The sequence below is a fragment of the Magallana gigas genome, chromosome 1 (genome assembly GCF_963853765.1).
Source record: "Magallana gigas chromosome 1, xbMagGiga1.1, whole genome shotgun sequence".
NCBI classification, from domain to species: domain Eukaryota; kingdom Metazoa; phylum Mollusca; class Bivalvia; order Ostreida; family Ostreidae; genus Magallana; species Magallana gigas.
The window spans coordinates 12744120-12766400 of NC_088853.1; the positions used below are offsets into that span (position 1 = coordinate 12744120).

Here is a 22281-nt window from a genome sequence, read left to right on the forward strand (position 1 = left end):
TTTAGGATTATTCCATCACTGTCACCTAGTTATTAGCCATACAATGCTTGGAAGCTATAGTCTCAAAGGGAGACAAATCTAGTCTTGTCCAACAGAATTTTGTCCAATCTGACAGAACTTTTTTATGTCTGACAGTGATAAAAAAAAAGTCTATTATTGTACAAGCTTGGACTCAAAAAGTCTATTGTTGTCCAGGCTTGGACTTAAAGTCGATTATTGTCCAGGCTTGGACTCAAAGTTTATTGTTGTCCAAGCTTGGACTCAAAAAGTCTATTATTGTACAGGCCTGGACTCAAAAAGTCTATTGTTATCCAGGCTTGGACTCAAGAAGTCTATTGTTGTCCAGGCTTGGACTCAAGAAGTCTATTGTTGTCCAGACTTGATATTTAGCATAAACCTGGTCTTACCCTGGCTTGACATTTGGTATTGACAGGTGGAGAACAAGGTGGGACTCAAGAGCGAGTTGGTGGTTGTCAACACTGAGCTGTCAGACTCGGGATACTACCAGTGTGTGGGTGAAAACGAGCTCGGCTATGACATGGGCGTCGCCCGATTGGAGATCTATACAGGAAGTAAGTATCGAGTCTGGGGACGGCCATTATTGAGGCTAAACTTCAAGCACTGTCGTTGTATAGTTATTTCTGTTTGTGAGGGAGAGTAAGCTCCACTAGACAAAGCTTGGTGGATAAAACATAAACAAGTTTTTTAACAGAAATATTTTTTCTTCAAATGATTCAGTTTCTCACTAAAATATTTAAAGTGTGCTTTGTATTTGTTCCTGTGTAAAATATTACAAAGAAAGATCTTTTCAGCAATATTGACAATTTTTAAGTAAACTATGTTGAAAGGGTCACCACTATAAAAAATTTGTACATGCATAACATTTGGCGATTTACTTGATATAGCAGAAGCTGCTTTCCACCAAAAAAAGCCATATAGAAAACAAATGCAATACTTTTACTGTACATTAAGAGTTTAGCCATCCATCCCTCCATTTATCCCTCCCTCTCTCTATCCATCCATCCCTCCCTCCCTCCCTCCATCTGTCCGTCTGTCCATCCCTCCCTCCCTCCATCCATCCATCCATCCATCCCTCCATCCACCCATCCATCCATCCATCCCTCCCTCCATCCACCCATCCCTCCATCCCTCCATCCACCCATCCACCCATCCATCCATCCATCCATCCATGTTTTTCTGAGTTTTCACATGGACTGTTTGTTTCCACAGAGAATCCACCTGGACTCCCTAGGAATGTGACAGCTTTTGCCTTGGACCAGCATACAATTAACGTCTACTGGAACAACTCGCAGACATCAGAACCCATCCTGGCCTACACCGTGGAGTACGCTGTATCCGACAATCCAGGTAAGCACCCAACATGCAAGTCCTAACAAACCAAATCCAACATGCAAGTCCTGACAATCCAAATCCAACATGCAAGACCTGACAATCCAAATCCAACATGCAAGTCCTAACAATCCAAATCCAACATGCAAGTCCTGACAAACCAAATCCAACACACAAGTCCTGACAATCCAAATCCAACATGTAAGTCCTGACAATCCAAATCCAACATGCAAGTCCTAATAAACCAAATCCATCTTGTGAACATTTTTGTCCAAGTTTTATTTTTCTCTGTGTCGGATATCTTTGTTCAACAAGCTCTGTCCAGTAATCAAAGAAACTATACAATAAGCAAGTCTCAGTCTTAACAATCCAACTCCATTTCATCAATATTTTCCTCACTGTTTCGGATAACCCTATTGTTTCACAAGTTAGTCTTGTAATCCAGCTACTTTTTTTTCCCCATGTTTCTTCACAATTCAATCTCAATAAGTGCATATTTTCCCTGTCCCCCTACCCTTTTTACTCATTCATGTTAGACAAATTGATTCAAATCAAGATTCTTCATTAAAAGAAAGAGATCAACTTCCAGAAAAATTTTAATGAGACAAAGCAATATTATTAACATCTGAGTATTCTTGTGTACATTTTGTGAAATATTAAAACAGTGGAACAAATGAGTTTGAAGAAGCTTTATAAATTTGTCCTATCATAAATTTGTACAGGCAAGCAGATACAGAGCATGGTTGTGAATGGGAAAACATCAGCAAAGATCGAGGGATTGCGTCCATACACGGAGTACGCCATCTCCATTAGAGGCTACGCCAGTAATAGCGGGGCAGGGCCTAAATCTGACCTCATCAAAGCCAGGACTCTTCCCAGCAGTAAGTTCAAGTCCTCAAGTCATGAGTCTCATTCCTTCAGTTGCAAGTCTTCTAAGTCACGAGTCATTTGTCTTCAAGTCAAAGTATCATTTCTTCAAGTTTCAAGTCTTAAGTCTCCAAAGTCAAACATCTCATTATTTGAAGTCTCAATTCCTCAAAGTCATGAGTTGTAAGTCTTTAAGTTAAAAGTCTCTCAAGTCTTTTAATTTAAGGACTTTTTTAATTTGCAGTGCTTCAATCAGCATTCTATGTAATATAAAGGAGATTCCAGTCTGCTTTTTCTGCAGCATCCAATTCCTGATTGTGGTTACCTGTTACAGAGCCCATTAAGTTACCTGTGACTACTGTATACAGGGAATTATTCACCCTGTTTTGTTTATGCCTCTTTCGCCCTCGTTGTCCACGGGTGAATTTAAAACTGGGCGAATTCCAATGTTTTATAATATCTCTCTTCAAACACAACCGTGTCCAGGCAAATTCAAGACGGGGCGAAACTGCAAGTTTAGAAGGGCGAAAATTACACGGGGCGAAAATAACCCTGAATACTGTATATATTCTTCATTTTGGTTTCCCCTTGCAGAGCCCAGTAAGTTACCTGTAATTCGCGAGGCCAGCACCACCTCCAATAGCATCAACATTGAGTGGGAGGACCTGGCCCCCGAGGACAGGATGGGGGTCATCACCGGTCACCTGATTGAGTACCGCCACGCCTCGGACACCCAGACACACACCAAGGAGGTGTCCGGCGCCGCTAGATCCTACCTCATCTCAGGTACCCAACCTTGTGTAAATTACAGGAGATACACAATTAAATTTTTAAGATGAGGGTAAAACAATTAGGTGGTGTTTCTGCATTTGATGAATTCGAATCACGTATCTAATTAATATATAATTTCTATGTTTCCCTGGTAGTTAAACATCCAACAAAATATAATTTTAATAGCCTAGATAGTAGACTAAAATATGCATTTGAAATATGATATCTCGAACACTGATATCTCAAATACATTGGATATGTTGAAATGATTTGTAAGTCCCAACTACTTATTTTTTAAGTATTTTACTCTTGAATACTCAGATATCTTGAAGTTTTGAAATAGTCTTATCTAGTTCGAGATAACGAAGTTTGACTGTATATTGAACTACACAGATTGCATTACAGGAGGTTTAATATATTGAATAACACCAATTAAATTACAGGAGATATATATTGAACAACACTGATTGAATTACAAGGCTTGGTGATAGAAAACCTACAACTTGTTGAATAAAAATCACATACTACCACAGACCATGAGAGATCCTTTATATAATCTCGATGCTTATCTGTATATCTACTGTACCTTAGGTCTGACACCAAACACACTGTACAAGATTCGGGTCAAGGCGGGCACTGAAATGGGATACCCCAACCCTCCCAGTGACAGCCAGTGGGTGGAATACAGAACAGCTGGCAACACCAATGGTAAGTCTCGCTCACTGTACTGGGGAGGTGAAGGGAGTGGACATTTTTAATCTTTAGGTTGTACATTTGGTATGACACCAATGGTAAGTTTCACTCTCTGTACTGGGGAGGCTAAGCGAATGGACATATTTAATCTATAGATTGTTTACTGTGGAATCATCATCAGAAACATAATGATACTTCCATACTATCCTATAGATATAATGCAGTAGAAAAATAGTGTGTAATTTGCATTAACAGATACTGACCAAAAAAAAAGACGAGTATTTTAAAACCAATAGTTACTTAAATGATTTAATATGTAACAAATGACTATAGATAATGAACAATGTATGTCTGTGGTGTCTGTACTGCCTCACTACTCTCTGAGATGTAGGTCAGAGTAGAGATATAAATAACCGTGTATATTTGTAGCCTCGGCCAACGACACAGTCCCCCGACCCCCCACCAACTTCTCCGTGGTCAAGGTCTCCCCGTCGGAGGTCAACGTGACCTGGAAAAGCCTGCAGGAGGAAGTCCCGGTGACAGGCTACACGTTGTCGGTGACCAAGTTAACGGGATCCAGCCAGGGTCCACAGAAGTACCAGATTTCCGATCCTGACCAGTCTTGGATCAAGCTCAACAACTTGGGTGAGGATTTTTCTCTATGTTCTGCATTTTTGGGATGCTGCCCTTTAATCTGTAGAATTAGCTTGAGTGATTATAAGTTGGCTTTAAAAATAAACCACCTTTGGGTAGAAGCAAAAGTGAACACAATTAAGAAATGAACTCAATGTCTACCCAAGTTATACTCGTATAACCTGGGTTGGGGCAATTTACGCTTTATAATCCGCGAAGCGGATTATAAAAAAGCGTAAATTGCTCCAACCCAGGTTATACGAGTATAACTTGGGTAGATATTGAGTTCATTCCTTATAATTTAATTTTCTGGAATTTGCTGTACAAATTGAGTCCATTTTACTTTTAAAAATGATATAAATCTGTTCAAAATTCAAACGTAACGTCAAGTGAATTAGTACGTTGGTGCATTGTGACGTGTCTTGTGACATGCAAACCAGGTTATACAAATTTAACTAAATTTTTCTATCCAATCAAATGCCGCGTTACAGCCAGAATTAAATTATTCAATAATATATACAGTTTTAAGAAAACATAATACAGGTTTCAGCATTAAAACTGTTGTCATATTTACTTTCCCTAACATTTGATTTTATGGCTACATTAAGAAAATCGGCAAAAATTGGTGTTTGGCGTTCAACGAATATACAGAATTTTTCATTAAAGAGTAGAGAGTAAAGAGTAGTTGCCAAAAAAAAAAAAAAAAGTTAAAATAATATACATGAATAAAAAAATTAAGTAATTGAGGTTCATTCAGAAAAGAACTTGTAACTGTTGCAGAGAACAAGACGTCCTACCAGTTTGTGTTGGTGGCCAACAGTCCCCTAGGTCCGTCTGACCCTGTGGTAGAGGAATACAGCCCCTCCCTCCCTCCCCCTCCCTCAGGCCTGATGGTCCTCAACCGAACCTCCACTGCCATGCTGCTGGCCTGGAGCCCCGCCCCCGGGCTAGGGCCTGGGGAGGGGTTGCAGTATGAGGTCCGGTACCAGCCCCTGACCTTCGCAATGGACAAAGAGGTCATCCTCAAAACGTGAGTCAGAGCCGGTCAATGGAGAATGTGGATTAAGGAGGCTGGGTGGTCAACAAATTGCCCACATCTACCTCGAAATTCAACAGATGAAATCTTTTTTTTTTTTTTTTTTTTTTTTTATTTCACACATTCTGCAGACATACAATGCATGATTATGATGCTTTAAATATAATAATTGAGAAGTGCAAATTTTTTTTTTTTTTTTTTTTTTTTTTTTTTTTTTTTTTTGAGAGAGAGAGAGAGAGAGAGAGAAGAGAAGAGAGAAAGAGAAGGAAAATTCAAGTAAAAATTGGATTCCAGATGTTCCAATGAGTATCAAAAATCTCATTTTCACCATTTTTATAAGAAATAAATTTCTGTGTTTCATAGAAGAGCTTTAAAGACGACATTGCATAAGAAACACTCAACTGTTTAAGAGATGAAGAGATGAAATCTTTACCAACAAACTTTCATTTAGTAAAGAAAAATTCCGAAGGCTTCGGGGTCATAAAAGTTGGACGAGCTCACTTTTGATCTCAGTTTCGCTTTTACACAAGGAATATATAGTGCAAAAGTGAGACTTTGACCAAAAGCAAGCTTGTCTAACTTTTATGGCCCAGGGGCCAGATCTACCTCAAACTATCATTTAGTGAAGAAAAGTTCCGAATGATTCGTCTGTAGAATTTTGAGATTTTCTTTATCTTTATATAGATCTCTTCTTTTTAAGAGTTTGATACAATCTTGACATGGCAACAACCATCCAGTGCTATTAAGGTGGTTAGACTTCTGTAAACATGTTACATTTGGTGTATTCAATTTAGTATTTTTTGAATTTTTAGAAATGGTCTGAATCAAATTTTTGCTTACTTTTTAAAACCGAAATTCTGCGAAAAATCAAAAACACCAAATATGAACCATTTCCAGTACATTAATTTCCTTTAACAGGAGAGTTTTCTATACGCGTAAAAATTAAAATTTCAAGCTATAAAACTCTATGGAATTTTTCTTTACAATAGGTTATGGATTAAAAAATAAACTGTAGATTTTAAGGCAGATCTGATGGTTTACCACCCAGCCTCTTAAGAACTTTTTTGTGTGTACTGATTTGAAATCGGTTTTAATAGTGATAATTTTAGTGAATGGTTACTTTTGAAAAATGTTTAATGTTACAGGCAACAGTACATTTGTAACAGGCATCTGTTGCCAAAGAATGTTCTGTTTTATGGCGCATTTGTTGTTTTTGCTGTTGTTTTTGATTTTGCTGTTGCTTTTGTTGTTTTTGCTGTTGTTAAATAGAGATTTGTTGTCCATTGACAGAACTCAGTCGTCTCTGTGGGTAAGAGACATGAAGCCCTACACCAAGTATCGCTGTGATGTCCGGACCGTGTCGGACGGGGAGAAGGGCAGGTGGAGCTCTCCAATCATTAACCTCACCCTGGAGGGAGGTAAGACTTGGAGTCAAAGGGCAGAGGAGGGTCCTAAAACTGAGGTTGAAGGGCAGGGGAGGTAGAACTTGGGTTCAAAGGGCAGGGGATGTAAATCTTGGGCGAATTGCAAGTAAAGAAAGCAAGGGAGGGACAACTGAAGGACATAGAGGCAGAGGAAAATAGGCCAAAAAGCAGGGGAGGGAGGTTAGACTGGGGATTAAAGGGCAAAATGATACTAAGGGTCTTCTAATGGTAGAAAAAATGTGGTGTGGAGATTAGGGGAGGGAGAATTCTTGGTGATGCTTGATGGTAATTAGGAATGTTGTTTTGTTTTTTTTCTAATAAATTAAATTGATAAATCCCACATATGTTACCCTGATAAGGACCCTAAACCTCTTAACTATATCAAATAGGTGGTAATTGTGTGGTTTGTTGAGACCTCTGCCTTTCCATTTCTATTGTATTGTGTGTCTGTATTTGACTTCTCTCTACTGCTTTTACAGTGCCCTCTGAGCCGCGGGAGTTACAGGGACAGATTCTGGAGGGTGGCATCTTCATCACCTGGAAGCCGCCGGCGGAACCCAACGGTAACATCACCACCTACCTAGTCATGTACCAGATCCTGACCTCCACACAGAACCTGAACCACTGGGAAATCAAGAGTGTCAACGGTACGAGGCTACCAATATTGATCATAATGAACATGTATTGTGAACAGTAGATTACAACACATATAAAACACATTATATATAATGTATTGTCAGTGATAGCTTTTACACACATGGAACATACATGTATATGGTACATATTGTATTGTCAGTGATAGCTATTACACACATGGAACATACATGTATATGGTATATAATGTATTGTCAGTGATAGCTATTACACACAAAACAAAAAAGTTATATTGCCCTTGATATTAGGAAAGCCCTGGAGAGTTTTGTCATCTGATGGTGAAGATATCGCACTTGAGGGCAAATATTCTGAATAATTGTCCAAGAAGCCATGTAATATTCATTTTATGTTACTGTAAACATATTACATTTGGCTGTGTATTCTATTTAGCTTTTTTGGCGAAATGCGACTTCCGCTAAATCAAGTACATCGCTTAATGCCATGCACATGTGTTAAGATAGTCACATATATAATAATATGAATATAAATATAATATGTTTACAGTATTTTACTTGGAAGACACAACTTTGATTCTTCTAGTTTAAGATGGTGCTATTAAGAAGGAGATATATTTTGCAGGTTCTCTGACGTCGGCTACCATTGAAGAATTACAGAGAGGACTGTATCGCATCATGCTGAAGGCGTGTACAAATGCAGGTCCAGGCCCCCCTACTGACCCAATGGAAATCTCCGACATAAACATGCCACGTAAGTCCCACCAATAAAAACTGCTGTTTCATATGTACTCTGGTTTAAAGCAGGGGTTTAAAGCATTCATTAGGGGTTTGAATTTTGTTTTGTGATTTGTGAAAATTGTGATTGTTAAAGCAACTTAAAAAAACCCCTGAAGAAATTGTATGGATCAAGTTGCTTCTGAACACTAATAAATAATTTATCATATTGCATGTAACTTTACATTGTAAGTGCGTTCATTGTGCTTGGTTCAGTAAGTTGGAAGAGATTTGTATGGATTGAAAAGTGTTCACAACTTGGACCTTTTAATGGTGACATTTCATCAACAATTTTTATGCTGTGCATAAAGAATCAACTATGGTTGGTGATGCAGATTTAGTGAGATTGTAAGGACCAAGTGATCACAACTGAGCCTCCTGAATGATATAAAAACTGTTTGTTGTAGAACCACAGCCCAAACCAAGCTCCCAGGAGGACCAGAAACTGGGAATCATCCTCGGGGTCAGCATCGGAGTGGCCTGCATCATCATCTGTATCCTGATCATCATGTTCAGGAACAGGTACGGCCTCTGTCCAGGAGTTATTCTTTCCATTGTTTCTCTCTCCAGGTTTTTTGAACAGATAAAGAGAAAGAGAGAGGGAGAACTTCTCTAAACATTGAGAGAGAGAGGAGAGAGAGAGAGAACTTCTCTAAACATTGAGAGAGAGAGGAGAGAGAGAGAGAGAGAGAAAGAGAGAGAGAGAGAGAAAGAGAGAGAGAGAAAGAACTGCTCGACATTGAGAAGAGAGAAAGGAGAGAGAGAGGAGAGACAGAAATGCTCGAAACATTGAGAAGAGAGCAAGAGACAGAAAGGACTGCTTTAAACCTTGAGGAGAGAGAGAGGGAGAGGATTGCTCTAGACATTGAAAAGATTCTTCCAGCTTTCCCAGGCCTCATCAAATAGTACTTGTCTATTAATATTCTTACATGCAAGATATCTATCTGTTTCCTGTAGGGTTACTATATTTTTCGTTTTTCAGATTTTACAAAATGTTGATTTTCCATCATTTCTCTTCCCAGGTGTTTTGCGACCCCACAGTCTCACATCACACAGCCAGCCTACCTCCACGCTAACGGACACGCAGGTGGGCGGGGCAATGGTCATGTGATCAGGGCAGGGCTTAACGAGTATCAACTCGAGACTTGCACGCCCATGTTGAGTTCCATACCAGGGGAGAACGAGCACTCTGATTCCAAGGTTAGTGTGTTATACGTCTACTGGAGGGTTGTCTCTAAAATCTGAAGTAGAAGGAAGAAACAAAAAAGTAGAAGGGGTCTGAAGGTCTAGCTTATAGATAGATTGTGTTTGAAATGCCAAAATAGCAGGGTAATTACGTCACTTTAGACGGGGGAATTCTCCGCCTCCCGGGCCTTAGAGACAACCCTGCTGGCTAGTGAAATGTAGGAAAGTTTGTATACTTTCTTCCACTGAGGTACCACGAACTTTAAAGTTGAAAATGTGTATTTATTCCAGACTGTTACAAAGATTTTGTAAAAGTAGACTTGATAAGTCTTGAATGTGTCTCTTATTTCTAACTAATGGCTAATATTTCAAACCAGTTTTGAGAGTTTGTTGAGTTGGAAAAAAAAAGCAATTTTTCAATCACTCTTTAAATTAGCTGCAGGACTGTAGCTCCCGGTCTGAAAAAATTCGGATGGACGACCTGGGAGCTACAGTGCCTCCCATAGTAAAAAACTGCAATTTACGGCGCACAAAAAATTGCGCTAGTTTTGGACTTATTAACCCTATTTTCACATTAATTCTGTAAAAATAATTAGAACCATAAAATTTTTCAGCAAAATTACTACTGATATTGTCACTTTACTTGCCTCAGACTTTCTCTTAAACATGATAACCGACCTCGGAAAATGAAGTTTGTTAATTTACGTTGAGATCGAGAGTCGCCATTTTTAAATGTAAACAAACTTGCACCACTTTAATTTACAGGGCTGGGGTTGATGTTTAAAAGAATATCAGAGGCAAGTAAAGTGACAATACCTTTAGTAAAATGTCCGAGGAATTTTTTGGGATTAAATATTTGTACAGAATGAGATCGTAAATGAGATTAATAAGTCCAAACCTAGCGCATTTTTTTGTGCGTCGTAAATTGCAGATTTTTACTATGGGAGGCACTGTAGCTCCCAGGTCGTCCATCCGATTTTTTTTCAGACCGGGAGCTACAGTCCTGCAGCTATCTTTAAATACTCTGTCAATTTCTGTCGGTGTCCTTTTTTTAAAGAAAATTGAGCATATGCCAAAAAGAATTACACAGTTTTTAATGAAAGAAAATTGTTGTATGTTGTATTACTTCAGGTCCCATTTACATCGAACATAATTTTTGTGTTTAACTTATCATGACAAATTCTGTCCCTACTTTGGAATTAAAGTAGGAAATTTTGGTAGATTGTTGATTCTCCAGGTCAGTGTATTGTATGAAACAAATGATGACAGTTCTGTTCTTACTTATAAATAGAAAAAGAAATCTGTGAAAACATTAGGTCAAATAGACATTGAAATTACCACACTAGAGACATTGCAATGTTTTTTTCTTCACACTGTGGTTTCGTCAATATTTGTGGTCCTCAGTTTTCTTAAATTGATGCCAATAATTTGTTAAAGTCACAGTTTCATGGATAGGTAAATTTGTGGAAAATGATCAATGGTGTATTGCTGAAAAATTGCCCTTTGATGAATGTTTTATTTCGTCAACTCGCCAACAAAATCCACAAAAAATTGGAATTCATCAAATATTTATGAGAGCACAGTTACTTTGGAATCATTTTCATTCGTTGGGGTCAAGGTTCATGGGTAGCCATAATTTTTCTGGTTCTTTTGAAGGTTATTTTGTTGGTAGTGTAATGGAGATACCTTTAATGAATATTAAACAAATGATTGTAATTAAGTTCGTGGGCATGTTAATTCATGGGCAAAGGTTACCCTAGAAAGCTGCAAACATTGGTGCCCTACAACCAATGATGATTACAGTTATTATTTTTCCTTTGTAGGGTTGCGGCAGTGGGAACATTATCGTCACACCCAATGGGTCCAGAATAAACGGCTACGTACCTTTCAAGAACGGCATGAAAAACGGCCACATTTCAAATGGTCACATGACTACCTTTGTGGGCTATGCCAGTCTGGGAAGCATGGAGGTAAGGCGACCTAATAGCACAGCCGCATGAATGTACATAAAATTAAAGAGGGCCTTAATGGCCAAAGCCATTTTTAGTATTCATTAAGTAATAGTTAGATTGTTAGGTAAAATTTACAAGATTAAGAAGGGGGCAATGGGAGCGAAGCGACCGAGCCTATTGTTAATCCCATAGATTTTACATAATATAATCCAACTTACTTAGAACATAACCCACTTTTTCATCGGCCGATCAAAAGTTTTGCACCAATCAAATATAATCTTCATTTTTGTTCAAGCCTGACAATGTTTTAAATAAATTAATAAACTTTTGCATCAGGAGATATAATTTAGACATATCCTTCTTATTAAATACAAATTTTAATGTAACAAAGACAGAAGACCTAAACATAAAACACCTTCTAAATTTCTATAAAGAAGTGATGTGCATTTAATGAGTGCAAAAATATTGTTCAAGAAAAACTCTAAATTCAAAATATATAGAGAAACAATTTTTTTTCTATCTGATAGGTTTTTGATGCAATAATAAGAGATTTGAATTGTGGTAATCATTTTTAGAATATATGGATGACCTAGTTAAAAAGCCAGCCCCCTTAAGGGGAAAACAGACTGTGTTATATGCATTATAAGTGTGTTTTACTGCAGGTCAATTTTGTTTGCATGCTGGTATCCTAGGCTACTGTGAAATAAGCAAGATATGATTAAAATTGAACCAAGCTTTTTGTATAAAATATTGTACATTTGTAATATTATCCTGGTTGATTCATTGAAATGCTATTTTCATATGGAAAACCCAACTGTTATTTCTGCATGAAAACTCAACTGTTATATCTGCTTTTAAAAAAGTGCTAGTTTTTTATGGAAAACTTAACTGTTATTTTTGGTCTAAATAGTAAGCTCTGTTGTTTTTTTTCTGTAGGAAAGGAGGGGTCTGATAGCGGCCATGTTGTCGGGGAGTGAAGTAAGTCACGTGTCAGAAGATCCCACCTCATTAGACAAAGCTCCGGACCGCGATTCCCTTCTGGACGGAATCGACAAGAGTCTGGAGGACACAGAGGACAGCAACAAGAGTTTGAATGAACAAGACAGTTCCATACAAAATCTACCTCCCGACGTGTCAGACGACGTTATGCAGCCTATTGCTCCGTCACACAGAGACGTCGTCGCACAAAATACCTCAGAAAGTGTCGCCACAGCTACGACGTGTCAAGGAGAGATTGTCTCCCCTTCTCATCCCTCACTCAGGGGATATCATTGTAAGTTACCTACCTCACCAGAAGAAAGGAAACATGGAGGCAGCGTGGTGGCGTCCTCACCATCAACCTCAGTCACTTCAAATCCTCCTCCTCCTCCTCCTCCTCCTCACTACAGTCATCAGGGACAGCCAAGAGATAAACAGAAGGGCCAAAATAAGGGCCGGGGGCCATATCCAGAGGGCAAAGTTCAGGACCTGCCAACAAGCACCTGTAATGGCCATTCGCATGGTACACCTCGTAGTATCCATGAGGAACCTCACACAAAGTATACCTCATCTCAGGAGAGAATATTTACCGGTCAGCGGCGGGGTGATCTTCTTCGTCAGAATGCCCCCAAAGTGTCCAAGGGTGGGAAGGGGGCCCCTAATGATAGGGGGCACCTGCGGCGAACGGCTGATGTGAGCGTCTGAGTTTTTTTTGTTTTTATTTGAGAAGAAAAAAAAATATGATGGTTTTCCTTCCCCCGGATTTGAAGGCTCTCATGACGAGCTTAATCATCAGGCAGGATTTTTTGCAGCTATTGATAAAAGAAACGTTTCTCAGTGAAATGGAAACTGTGTATTTGTTTATATTGGTTATGTTCATACTATACGGGTGTAATTCAGGGGCCCCCAAAGAGGGGGAAGAAAGGCTTGAAAATTTTTGTTGTTGTTGTTGTTGCTTTATTTTCTACATGTGAAATGCAGGTCAGAAACATTTGATGTATATCGTTTTCCCCTAGAGGGGGCCCCTGGGTAGCTAGCATTTTCTTTTTGTTCTTTTTGTAAGTTTATATTAATGTGTATGCCTGGACTACTTTATCAGATGATATGTCTTACAAACTTACCTCACAGCTCCATTAAATTATTTGACGTGGCTAATTCATCCCCCTCCCGACCCCCTTTTTCCCCCCTTACAAACCGGTTTCAAGGGACAATCTCATAACGTGTTATTGGGGTTTGTTTGTTTGTTCTTTTTTTTCATTGTATTATACAACTATGATGATGTGATCCCCAATTTGTTTATGAAAAATGTCATGTTGAAAGATTTTTAAAACTTGTTTTCATATCACATTGCTGATATGTCTTGAGAAATTCAAATCATCCTATGGATTCGGTATAATGGTGTGAAAGTTTAACGTAGAGAACAATGATTCCATAGTTGTAGCGTTGGTAGGAAAGCCGTTGTTTAGAATTGTGAATTTTTAATGTTTGCCAAAATGGTCTTAACACAGGTTTTTTCCCCCTGACATTTAGAGGGTTTTTTTGACATCATTTTTAAAATTCGATTTTTAGAAGTGTAATTGTAATCAGGGCTTGAATTAAATTGTTTGTGATGTAGATTATGTTTAAAACAGACAAAAAGAAAAAACGGGTTACTATTGAGTCGATATTTTAAGCATCCCAGGTACACTGAAACTGAACGGGTCTTTTTTATGTTGTATTATTATATTTTGTGAAGGAAATCTTTTATTATGTGGATCTGGAGTTTTGAATTGTGATGTGTGCTTTTATACCCCCCCCCCCCCCCCCTTTCCCTTTTTAACTAGTGTAATCCCAAACAATACCATAGAAAAATGTAATAGTTTATCTATGCAAATGTCTTTAAAATTTTATCCAAGGGCATTGCTACATTTGAAAATCTTAACTAGGGCTTTTTCAGAAAGCGAAGTTGTTTGATTGTATTTTTACTTCCCTTGAATATGAGTTTCTATGTTGAAGCCATTGAAACCAGTGTTGCAGTGAACATGTTATTGATCGAAGTTAAAGCTAGCATATCAATGGCTGACATTGGGCGATCAAATTATTTTACCAAAAATCAAAACAAAACCATGGATATGGAATTATTTAGTGCTACTTGTATGTTGAAAGTGCTATTTTTTAAATTATAATTTTGACATTTTTTCCCTTGTTTGTTAAGATGCTTTAGGATATTTTAATGTATTTTAGATTTTTCTTTAGATCTGATGATTTGATCTGACGAATTTCTTGAACTCTTTTTTGTTCAATCGGCAGTTGTTTAAACTTTGGGGGAAAAAGTGATATTCGATGTACTGGTTTTTAATAGGCATGTTGAAGAATTCAATGCAGAAATATTTTTTTTTTGATCGATTTAATCTGAACTTTATGCAGGGATTTTTATCAAGTTCATTATTCAATTTTTTATATGAGCCTGTAGCTCTTTTCGGAAGGAAACTTGAAAAGTGTTTTCTGACTGAAGAAGAAAATATTTTTAAAAGGGTAAGACGGTTTCTATTTGGTGGAATCATCCACTATATACAAAATGTACATGAATTTGATAGTGTTGTTGGTAAACAAGAAACTATTTTTTTCCCCCCATATATTTTTGACTTCAAATATTCTTAATGGCCCATGTTGGTGCATGGTATGTATGGTGCAGGCCTATTGTTTATCAGAAATGTCATGTTTTACAAGAAGTTTATAAGCTGCTGTTTCTAACTGGATTTGGATTTTAAATAGCATGAAGGGAGGTATCCGGATGTGTTGATCCGGATTTGACGAATCGTGTTAAAAATCTGGTTCTGTTTCTAATACTGGCTTTTTTCAGTGTTTTATATCAGGAATTTTTGGGTTGAAATCATTAAGTAGAATTTTTTAAAGTATATAACCATCAGGAATTTTAGCAGCCCTTCCAAATCTCTGAAAAACTTCACCAGGTTTCTCTCCCTCTCCTTACAATCTTTACAATTTGCTACACAATCATATAAAGGCTAAACTGGTCATGGTTTTTGTGGACCTAAAAAATTAAAATTGGATAATAATGATAGAAACATTTGTCAAGAATGATCCTCTTATTGTTTGAAATACACTTTATTTAAACCCCACCCCCCACAAAAAAAATTCCTTTATGAATATTTGACGTGTTTGATTGATGATTGTCCGTCTTTTATATGTATACAAATTGATACAGACTGCCTGTTGAATTCCCCTTACTGCTAGAACAGGTTGTGACCTTTTGAACTTTATGGGATAGGGAACCTTCTTCTGTACATATTCATCATAGCGCGGCAGTTGTCTGTGGTGCCTCGCATCCATTACCATACATTATATATCTCACACTTGTCTTCTCCTCATTGGCTAGTACTCCTGACTGGACTATTATGTGTAGTATGGTTTACTTTATTATTTCACTGGCCATTCCTGGCCTGTTAACATTGTAGTCAATTTTCTCCTCTTTGACCCCCCAATACCCCCCCCTCCTTCCCTTTATTTTTAAAATATAGATACATGTATGTGTTCTGACGTAGATTTTTGTTGGAACAAAAAAGTACTGTATGTTTTGTCAGACCTGCTAACTTTGTGAACTTTTTATTGTACAACAAAACATATTTTTTTGACATTGGACCTTTCTGCACTGTCAACTCAAACCATGTCGTAACCCCGGCGACCTCTTCATACGTTACCATGGTTACCTCTTATGACTACCTCAAGATGCCTTTTGCTCGGTATGCATTTCTCAGGGAGCGTTCATTATTTCTTACTGCGAGCAAGAGGGATCTAGAAAAAAAACTATTATTATGGAAAGAATTCTTATTTTGAAATGAATCAAATATTCATTGATGTCAGATTTTTACCATTTTTTTTTTTTTTTGTGTTTTTTTGGAAAAGAAAAGAAAACCATTTTTGGATAAAAAACCTGAACTGTTGTTATAAGATAATATGAACTTCTTTTCCTCTCCTCCCGGTTGTGTAGAGATACAAGTGCGATTAAGACTGACGGAAGCACAGCTAAGGCAAAAACATGATTTACACCAGAAAACTTATTGACATTTACAAGCAGATGACACACATGCAATTTGATATTTTAAATGAAACATTCCTTTGTGCAATTATTTTACTTTAAATTCGAGCACCAACTCCAAACTCATCAATTACTCCCCAATCGTTAGGTTGGAAATATAAGGAGCCGAGGCTAGCTTGTAAACATAAGGCAAATTCCATCACTCTTTTTGGCCAGGAGGTAGAAAAATTCCAAATAATGGGTGCAACCATGTTAGTTCTTTAACCTTGTGAAATAGTCCATTCTGAAAAGGATCACATACCTTAATCACTGGGAACCAGCAACAACACTTGATAGGATAATGTATTGACAAGGACCCCCTAACACTCATTTTATTTTTGTTGATGTTCACAAGTTTAGCAGATAGTATTTCTTATTTACTGTGTATTCACCTGAAACTACTGTAAAATCACTAGGTCTGACATTGAAATTGATATATTTTAAAACTGATGTTTTGTTTGTGTGTTTGTGGACATAATTTAGATCATTTAGAGCAGTAGAAACTCATGATTTTGTTTACCTCAGGACTGCAGAATTCAGGGAGAGGCAACTTGAACACACAGTTAACCAATACTTGAACACAAGTTGAATATTTCTTGAACACAAACATAATCACTTGAATTACCTGATAAGTTTTCATACATAATTTTTGTAAGATGTTGAAGAATATGAGCATGTTAAAAAGAAAAAAAACTATACAGTTTCCTTGAAAAACACTTAAAGGGGTGTGAATTATTGTTAATGTGAATATGAACTTTGTTTTCTCCTATTTGTGCTTGTACTGGTTTTTCAGTTTAAACGTTACAGAAGTTGATGCAGAGTCTCAGTTGAACACTTTATAAGATTTGTGGAGATTTCTCTGCGTGGTAGTTATTAACAGAAAAGGAATGGGGCATCAACTTGATTTTGAAACTACATGAAACCAAAGACTTTATGTGTTGTAAATAGTGTTTTATCAATTTTTACAGAAAGGAAACAAAATTTTTTTTTTTTTTACAAAAAAACCCATAACAAAGGATCTTCGACTATACTCTGTTGTACCTTTAATCATACTGAAACCGAGTGAGCGCCCTTCGAGATATGTTTGTATAGAGTTGCTTGCCTTGAATTTGTTTGTGGTTTGAAATCGACGCCGCGGCGGTGAAGGAAAATATTATTATAGGACTTGTTTGGTTTTTTTTTTCTCTTAAAAAAACCCCTTAACCACGGTGATCCGACACTGAGCCGCGGCGGAGATCAACTAATCCCGGTGAATACGAACCTTTTTTTGAGATGAAATAATTATTATTGATAGTTATTTACATGGCAGTGCTCAAGTTGTCGACGACAGAATGATTATCATCATTGAGGTCTGTATTTCTATATATGTGTGGTTTTATTTTTTTTTCTCTCTCTCGTCATGTTATCATTTTTTCCCTCTTCCTCTTCATCGTAGTGAATTACGGAGCCAGAGACAAAAAATGTTGATGTTTTTTATTATAACTTTTTATTAGAGGCCCGACACACAGAATAATTTCTCTAGGTTTTTTTTTAAGTAATATAAATAAATTGTGCTCAATCTGAATTTTGAATCAAGATTTTTATACATTGCTTCGTTGAATAGCAACTTATGACCTGAAATTTTTAATTTGTTTAAAAATCGCCTTGGTACATTGAACAGGGTGGGTTATTGCCTCCCAAAGATAAACCTTTAGGATCATTAGAATATGGCTTTGAAAATCTGAAGAAGAAAAAATGGCTTCGAATCGGTGACCTGAAAACGTAAACAATCTCACTTTTGGCCTAGATCTCACTTTTACATAAGGGAAATGACGTTGAAAAAAAATAAAAGACAGAGATCAAAAGTAAGTAAGTTTAAGTGTCATGGTCCCCGATCTTTGTCGGTGGAATTAATTCTTGTTTAACTGACTGATTTTTTTTTTGTTGATTTATTATCAGACATGCCAGTTGGTGTTCTTATTAATATCACATGCTAAGCGGGTGGAATGTTCCTCCTACAATTTTACAACTTTTTACTTTTGAATCAGCTATGTTCGACCCACGATCAATGAACCTGGGTTCCTCTTACATGATGAAGGCGTTAAAGATTTACTTATTTATCAAACGTATTTATTGCTATTTTGAGACCATTTAGCGGTATAAGTCCACCAAACCTTGGTGAGTGGAAAAGATACGGGCATTAAATGAAATCTTTTTATATAAAACAAATATTTACAAGTGAAATAAAGGAAATTGTGTGAAATAAATCAGAATTTTTAAATGGTTGTAAATGGATTTTTGAACAGTGGATTTTGTTGTATCAACTTTGTAAGCTTTAGTGCATATATACGATTATGTCAATTTGTCATCAATTCTTTGCTCTTTTTTTAAAATGTGTGTTGACCTCTAAAATACGTACTGGCATTGTCGCATGCAATGACATCATTTAAATGTATGACGTCATTAAAGGAGGGAAAAAACCCAAGACTACAGTTAAAAAACAAAGAGACTCGAGATGTTTTCTATCTTGATATTCCTCAATTTGTAGTTACTGTGTATTTAAGATTTAGAAATCGTCCGTGTGTTAATGTGTCATTGCCTGTTGAACTGCTAGTATGTATTTTGAATATATATACCTCTGGTCTGGAGCCGAGCATCATTGTATTCTTAGGTTGGTAACACGATCATCATGTAATAAACCAATACTCTGTAATCACGACTCGTCCTTGTTTATTGGTATCCATGGAAACAACATACAGGGGCTACGGTACCTGAAGAGTGCTGATTGGTCATAAGTTAAGGCCGTTTTTAGCTTTTCTGAGTTAAAAAACTCAAGTAAGCTATTTTGATCAATTTTCACGCGTTTCAAAATAGCTGCAATGTCGTTACCTTCATGTCCCGCATGATTAGTTTTTACCTTCACAAAATAGTCCTAATAATGTTAAAATAAAAATGAATAAAGGCGTTAAAGATTTAAATTTAATGACTTATAATCATATTCATGGATAAAAGGAATAACTACATAAATTTTAATTACATTTTGCCAGAGACATAATGTCTCTGATTTTGCCCATCGTTTAAGTCTGCACAAGAATCTTGTACACTGGGCGTTAACAGAGCTGTAAGCGAAGCTTATGTCGCATGACCTCTGGTGAGAGAATGAAAACGAATCTGGTATCGATTGTTTTTTGGGTTTTTTTGGGGAGTAGATCTTGATTTTTTTTAAAAATCATTCTGCGTGCAATCAGTCGCTGAGAAAGTGAAATGGACCTGTACTCTCATTTTATTAATGTATCCGCAATATACTTTTTTTTTAAGAAATGAGAAGCTTGTTACACCTAAAATGAATGAGAATTGGAGTCACGCGAACTTCCTCATGTGTAATTATCAGCGATACGTCACATGCACGACAATTTAAGCTGTATGAGAGATGCGTGCTAGGGGGGATGAATGACAGTGGAGGCTAGGCAACAATGGTAATAATGTTCTATATGTCCAAATAAACTTGTATATATAAAATATGTGTTTGTTAACTGTTTCCTAAAATGAAGTATTGATTAAATAATTCTCTTACAAAAATTTAATTCCCTTTCGTAGTATCACTTCATTGATAATATAACTATCTATATATATTATAGTGGATATGCAATTATCTTATTTCTGTATAAGAGAGCATTAGATCATCCTTATGCATTCATGGCGAAAAATCGAAGTTCATACTCATACAGTCATTAAGGAGACTGGGTGCTCTACAAATTAACCATCAGATCTGCCTTAACCTATTTAATATGATGTTTTTTGCCATCAACTTTTATGGAGTAAAATAATCCTAATAATTTAGATTTAATATTTGAACATTTTTCACGATATTTAAATAAGAGCTCTTCGATCTTGAGAGTTAAATATAGCCTAAAAATTGCTGCGACCAATTGGCCCTCTTAAAAAGAAGCAGCTTCGTTGACTACAGATACATGTATCTTCCCGTGCTTTTACTTGCGCGTGCGTGCATTAAGAAGAAATAAGTCAAGCGTACCAATTAATATTTGTATTTTGTTTCACAAACGTATTTCAAATTTTATAATTTTTTCTTCAACATTACATGTACTCGTACACTAGACATTTAAGAGTTCTGCACATGGTGAATAGTTATCAAAACTATTCACCGGCGGCATTTGATTTCCCTCCATTTTAAGGTACCTCACTACACCTAAACTTATACTTTTTAAGAAACTACGTCACAAGATGGCGATTTAAATGTTTTGTTAAACTGTTTATATCGTTCGATTGGGTTGTATATCGTCGTAGGTCAGTGGATAAAGTATTGGGCTTCTGAACCTTATTAGTGCCCTACCGGTTTTCACCGGAGGGGACTATAGCTTTCCTCTGCGTCCGTCAGTCCGTCCGTCCATCTGTCTGTCCGTCTGTGTGTCCACATCGGTTTTCCACACTTTTTTTTCTTTATGCGTTAGAGGAATAATATGAAATTTGCTGAACAGCTTCAAAATGTCAAACTACAGATTAAGTTTACACTTTTGTAGCGTCTGGTTGACATATTTTCGAGAAAATAAATTTTTTATATTCCAATTTTTTAATGTTCGGGTTCGATATTCTGCAAAACAATACATTGTTTTCACAATTTCCACAAACCGGTAGGGGACATGTATTGCTTATGCAATACTCTCAGAATGCTTGTTTAATTTGTGATTACTATCACAAGCAAACCAATCAGTCTCAAATGGTCCCCATAATTCACTTATATAATTGAAAATTTGTAACGACACACCCCAATCATCAGAATCTCTAAATTGACTAATGAAATCTGCCTTTTCATAAAGAGACCTAGGACTCCACTCCATCTCCAAATGAATACCATTAACTAAACAATGCCTGTAAATATTCAAAGAAATATTTTGCAGATCACCTATCATGCTACCCTTGAAAATAATACTGACTATGTTCTTGATATCAGTAAACCATTTGACCCGTTTCTCTTCAACTTCGTGATTTAAGGAAATCAAAACTCTCTGAACCGCAACCAACTCTCTCCAAGTTGAACTTTTCTCCATCTCCTCTGGACTCCACATTCCATGAGAAATTCCATGCATAGAATTATCAACATAACCACCAGAAGCATATCAAGTAGCAATAGAAAATATATGTACAAACTTAACACATGATGGTTGAAACATAAACTGCCTGATATTGATAGCATAAATGTTATCTAACTTAAACTGAATTTGCCCACAATTGTCATGTGACAAAACTACATAATCATTCCATGACCTTAAACTTAATATGTCAATACTCAAAAACCTGGTCATGACTTACAGACTAACGGAACCTAAAACTAAAGACATTGAAAATATCTGCCCTACAAAACTAGCAACTTTTCTAATAAACACTTTTCTTAATTTGAGAAATTCGGACATAATTTCTGAACCAGTATCCAGAACTTTCCTTAATCTCTTTTCCGGGACTTTTAAAACAAACCTCACTGTATCAATTCAAAAGCCTAACCACACTAAGTCCTGCACTGGTGACCACACAGATTTACGTTCGTTAATAACAAACCCACTTAGCCGTATATCTTTCCGAACACTCTCTGACATTGACCTAGTTACCTGTAAATCACTACCAATTCCGATACCATCATCCAAGTAGGCCTACATGATAACACATTTGCCCTCTCACCTCCACTTCTTATTAAGTGGCCTGGTAACTTTTGTAAAAACATACGGAACCATTTCAAACCAAATGGAAGGACCAAAATTTTAAAAAAAATTGTTGTTCACCATCTCTAATTCATGAAAATCCCAAATATTCTGTATGTGGATGAAACATTTCAATATGATGATAAGCAGAATGTAAATCAAAACTGAACATAAACGAATTTGATTTAAGATATACTAGCGCCGTTCTAATATCTCATACTTTACACTTTGTCTAAGTACAT

At 36.8% G+C, this 22281-nt stretch overlaps 1 protein-coding gene across 1 annotated transcript in view; it reads left to right on the forward strand.

Moving 5' to 3' along the window:
• LOC105348250 (protogenin B) overlaps positions 1-17343 on the forward strand; it is a 48556-nt gene extending 31213 nt beyond the window's left edge. Inside the window, exons 8-21 of the mRNA XM_011457591.4 lie at positions 434-572; positions 1231-1368; positions 2073-2231; positions 2812-3003; positions 3580-3696; positions 4111-4326; positions 5095-5344; positions 6641-6768; positions 7254-7421; positions 8008-8136; positions 8567-8681; positions 9182-9359; positions 11168-11314; positions 12233-17343. Coding sequence (XP_011455893.3) covers positions 434-572; positions 1231-1368; positions 2073-2231; positions 2812-3003; positions 3580-3696; positions 4111-4326; positions 5095-5344; positions 6641-6768; positions 7254-7421; positions 8008-8136; positions 8567-8681; positions 9182-9359; positions 11168-11314; positions 12233-12979 — 2823 coding nt within the window. The 3' untranslated portion in view covers positions 12980-17343. The remainder of the gene's footprint in view (positions 1-433; positions 573-1230; positions 1369-2072; positions 2232-2811; positions 3004-3579; positions 3697-4110; positions 4327-5094; positions 5345-6640; positions 6769-7253; positions 7422-8007; positions 8137-8566; positions 8682-9181; positions 9360-11167; positions 11315-12232) is intronic.
• Positions 17344-22281: the final 4938 nt, after the last annotated feature.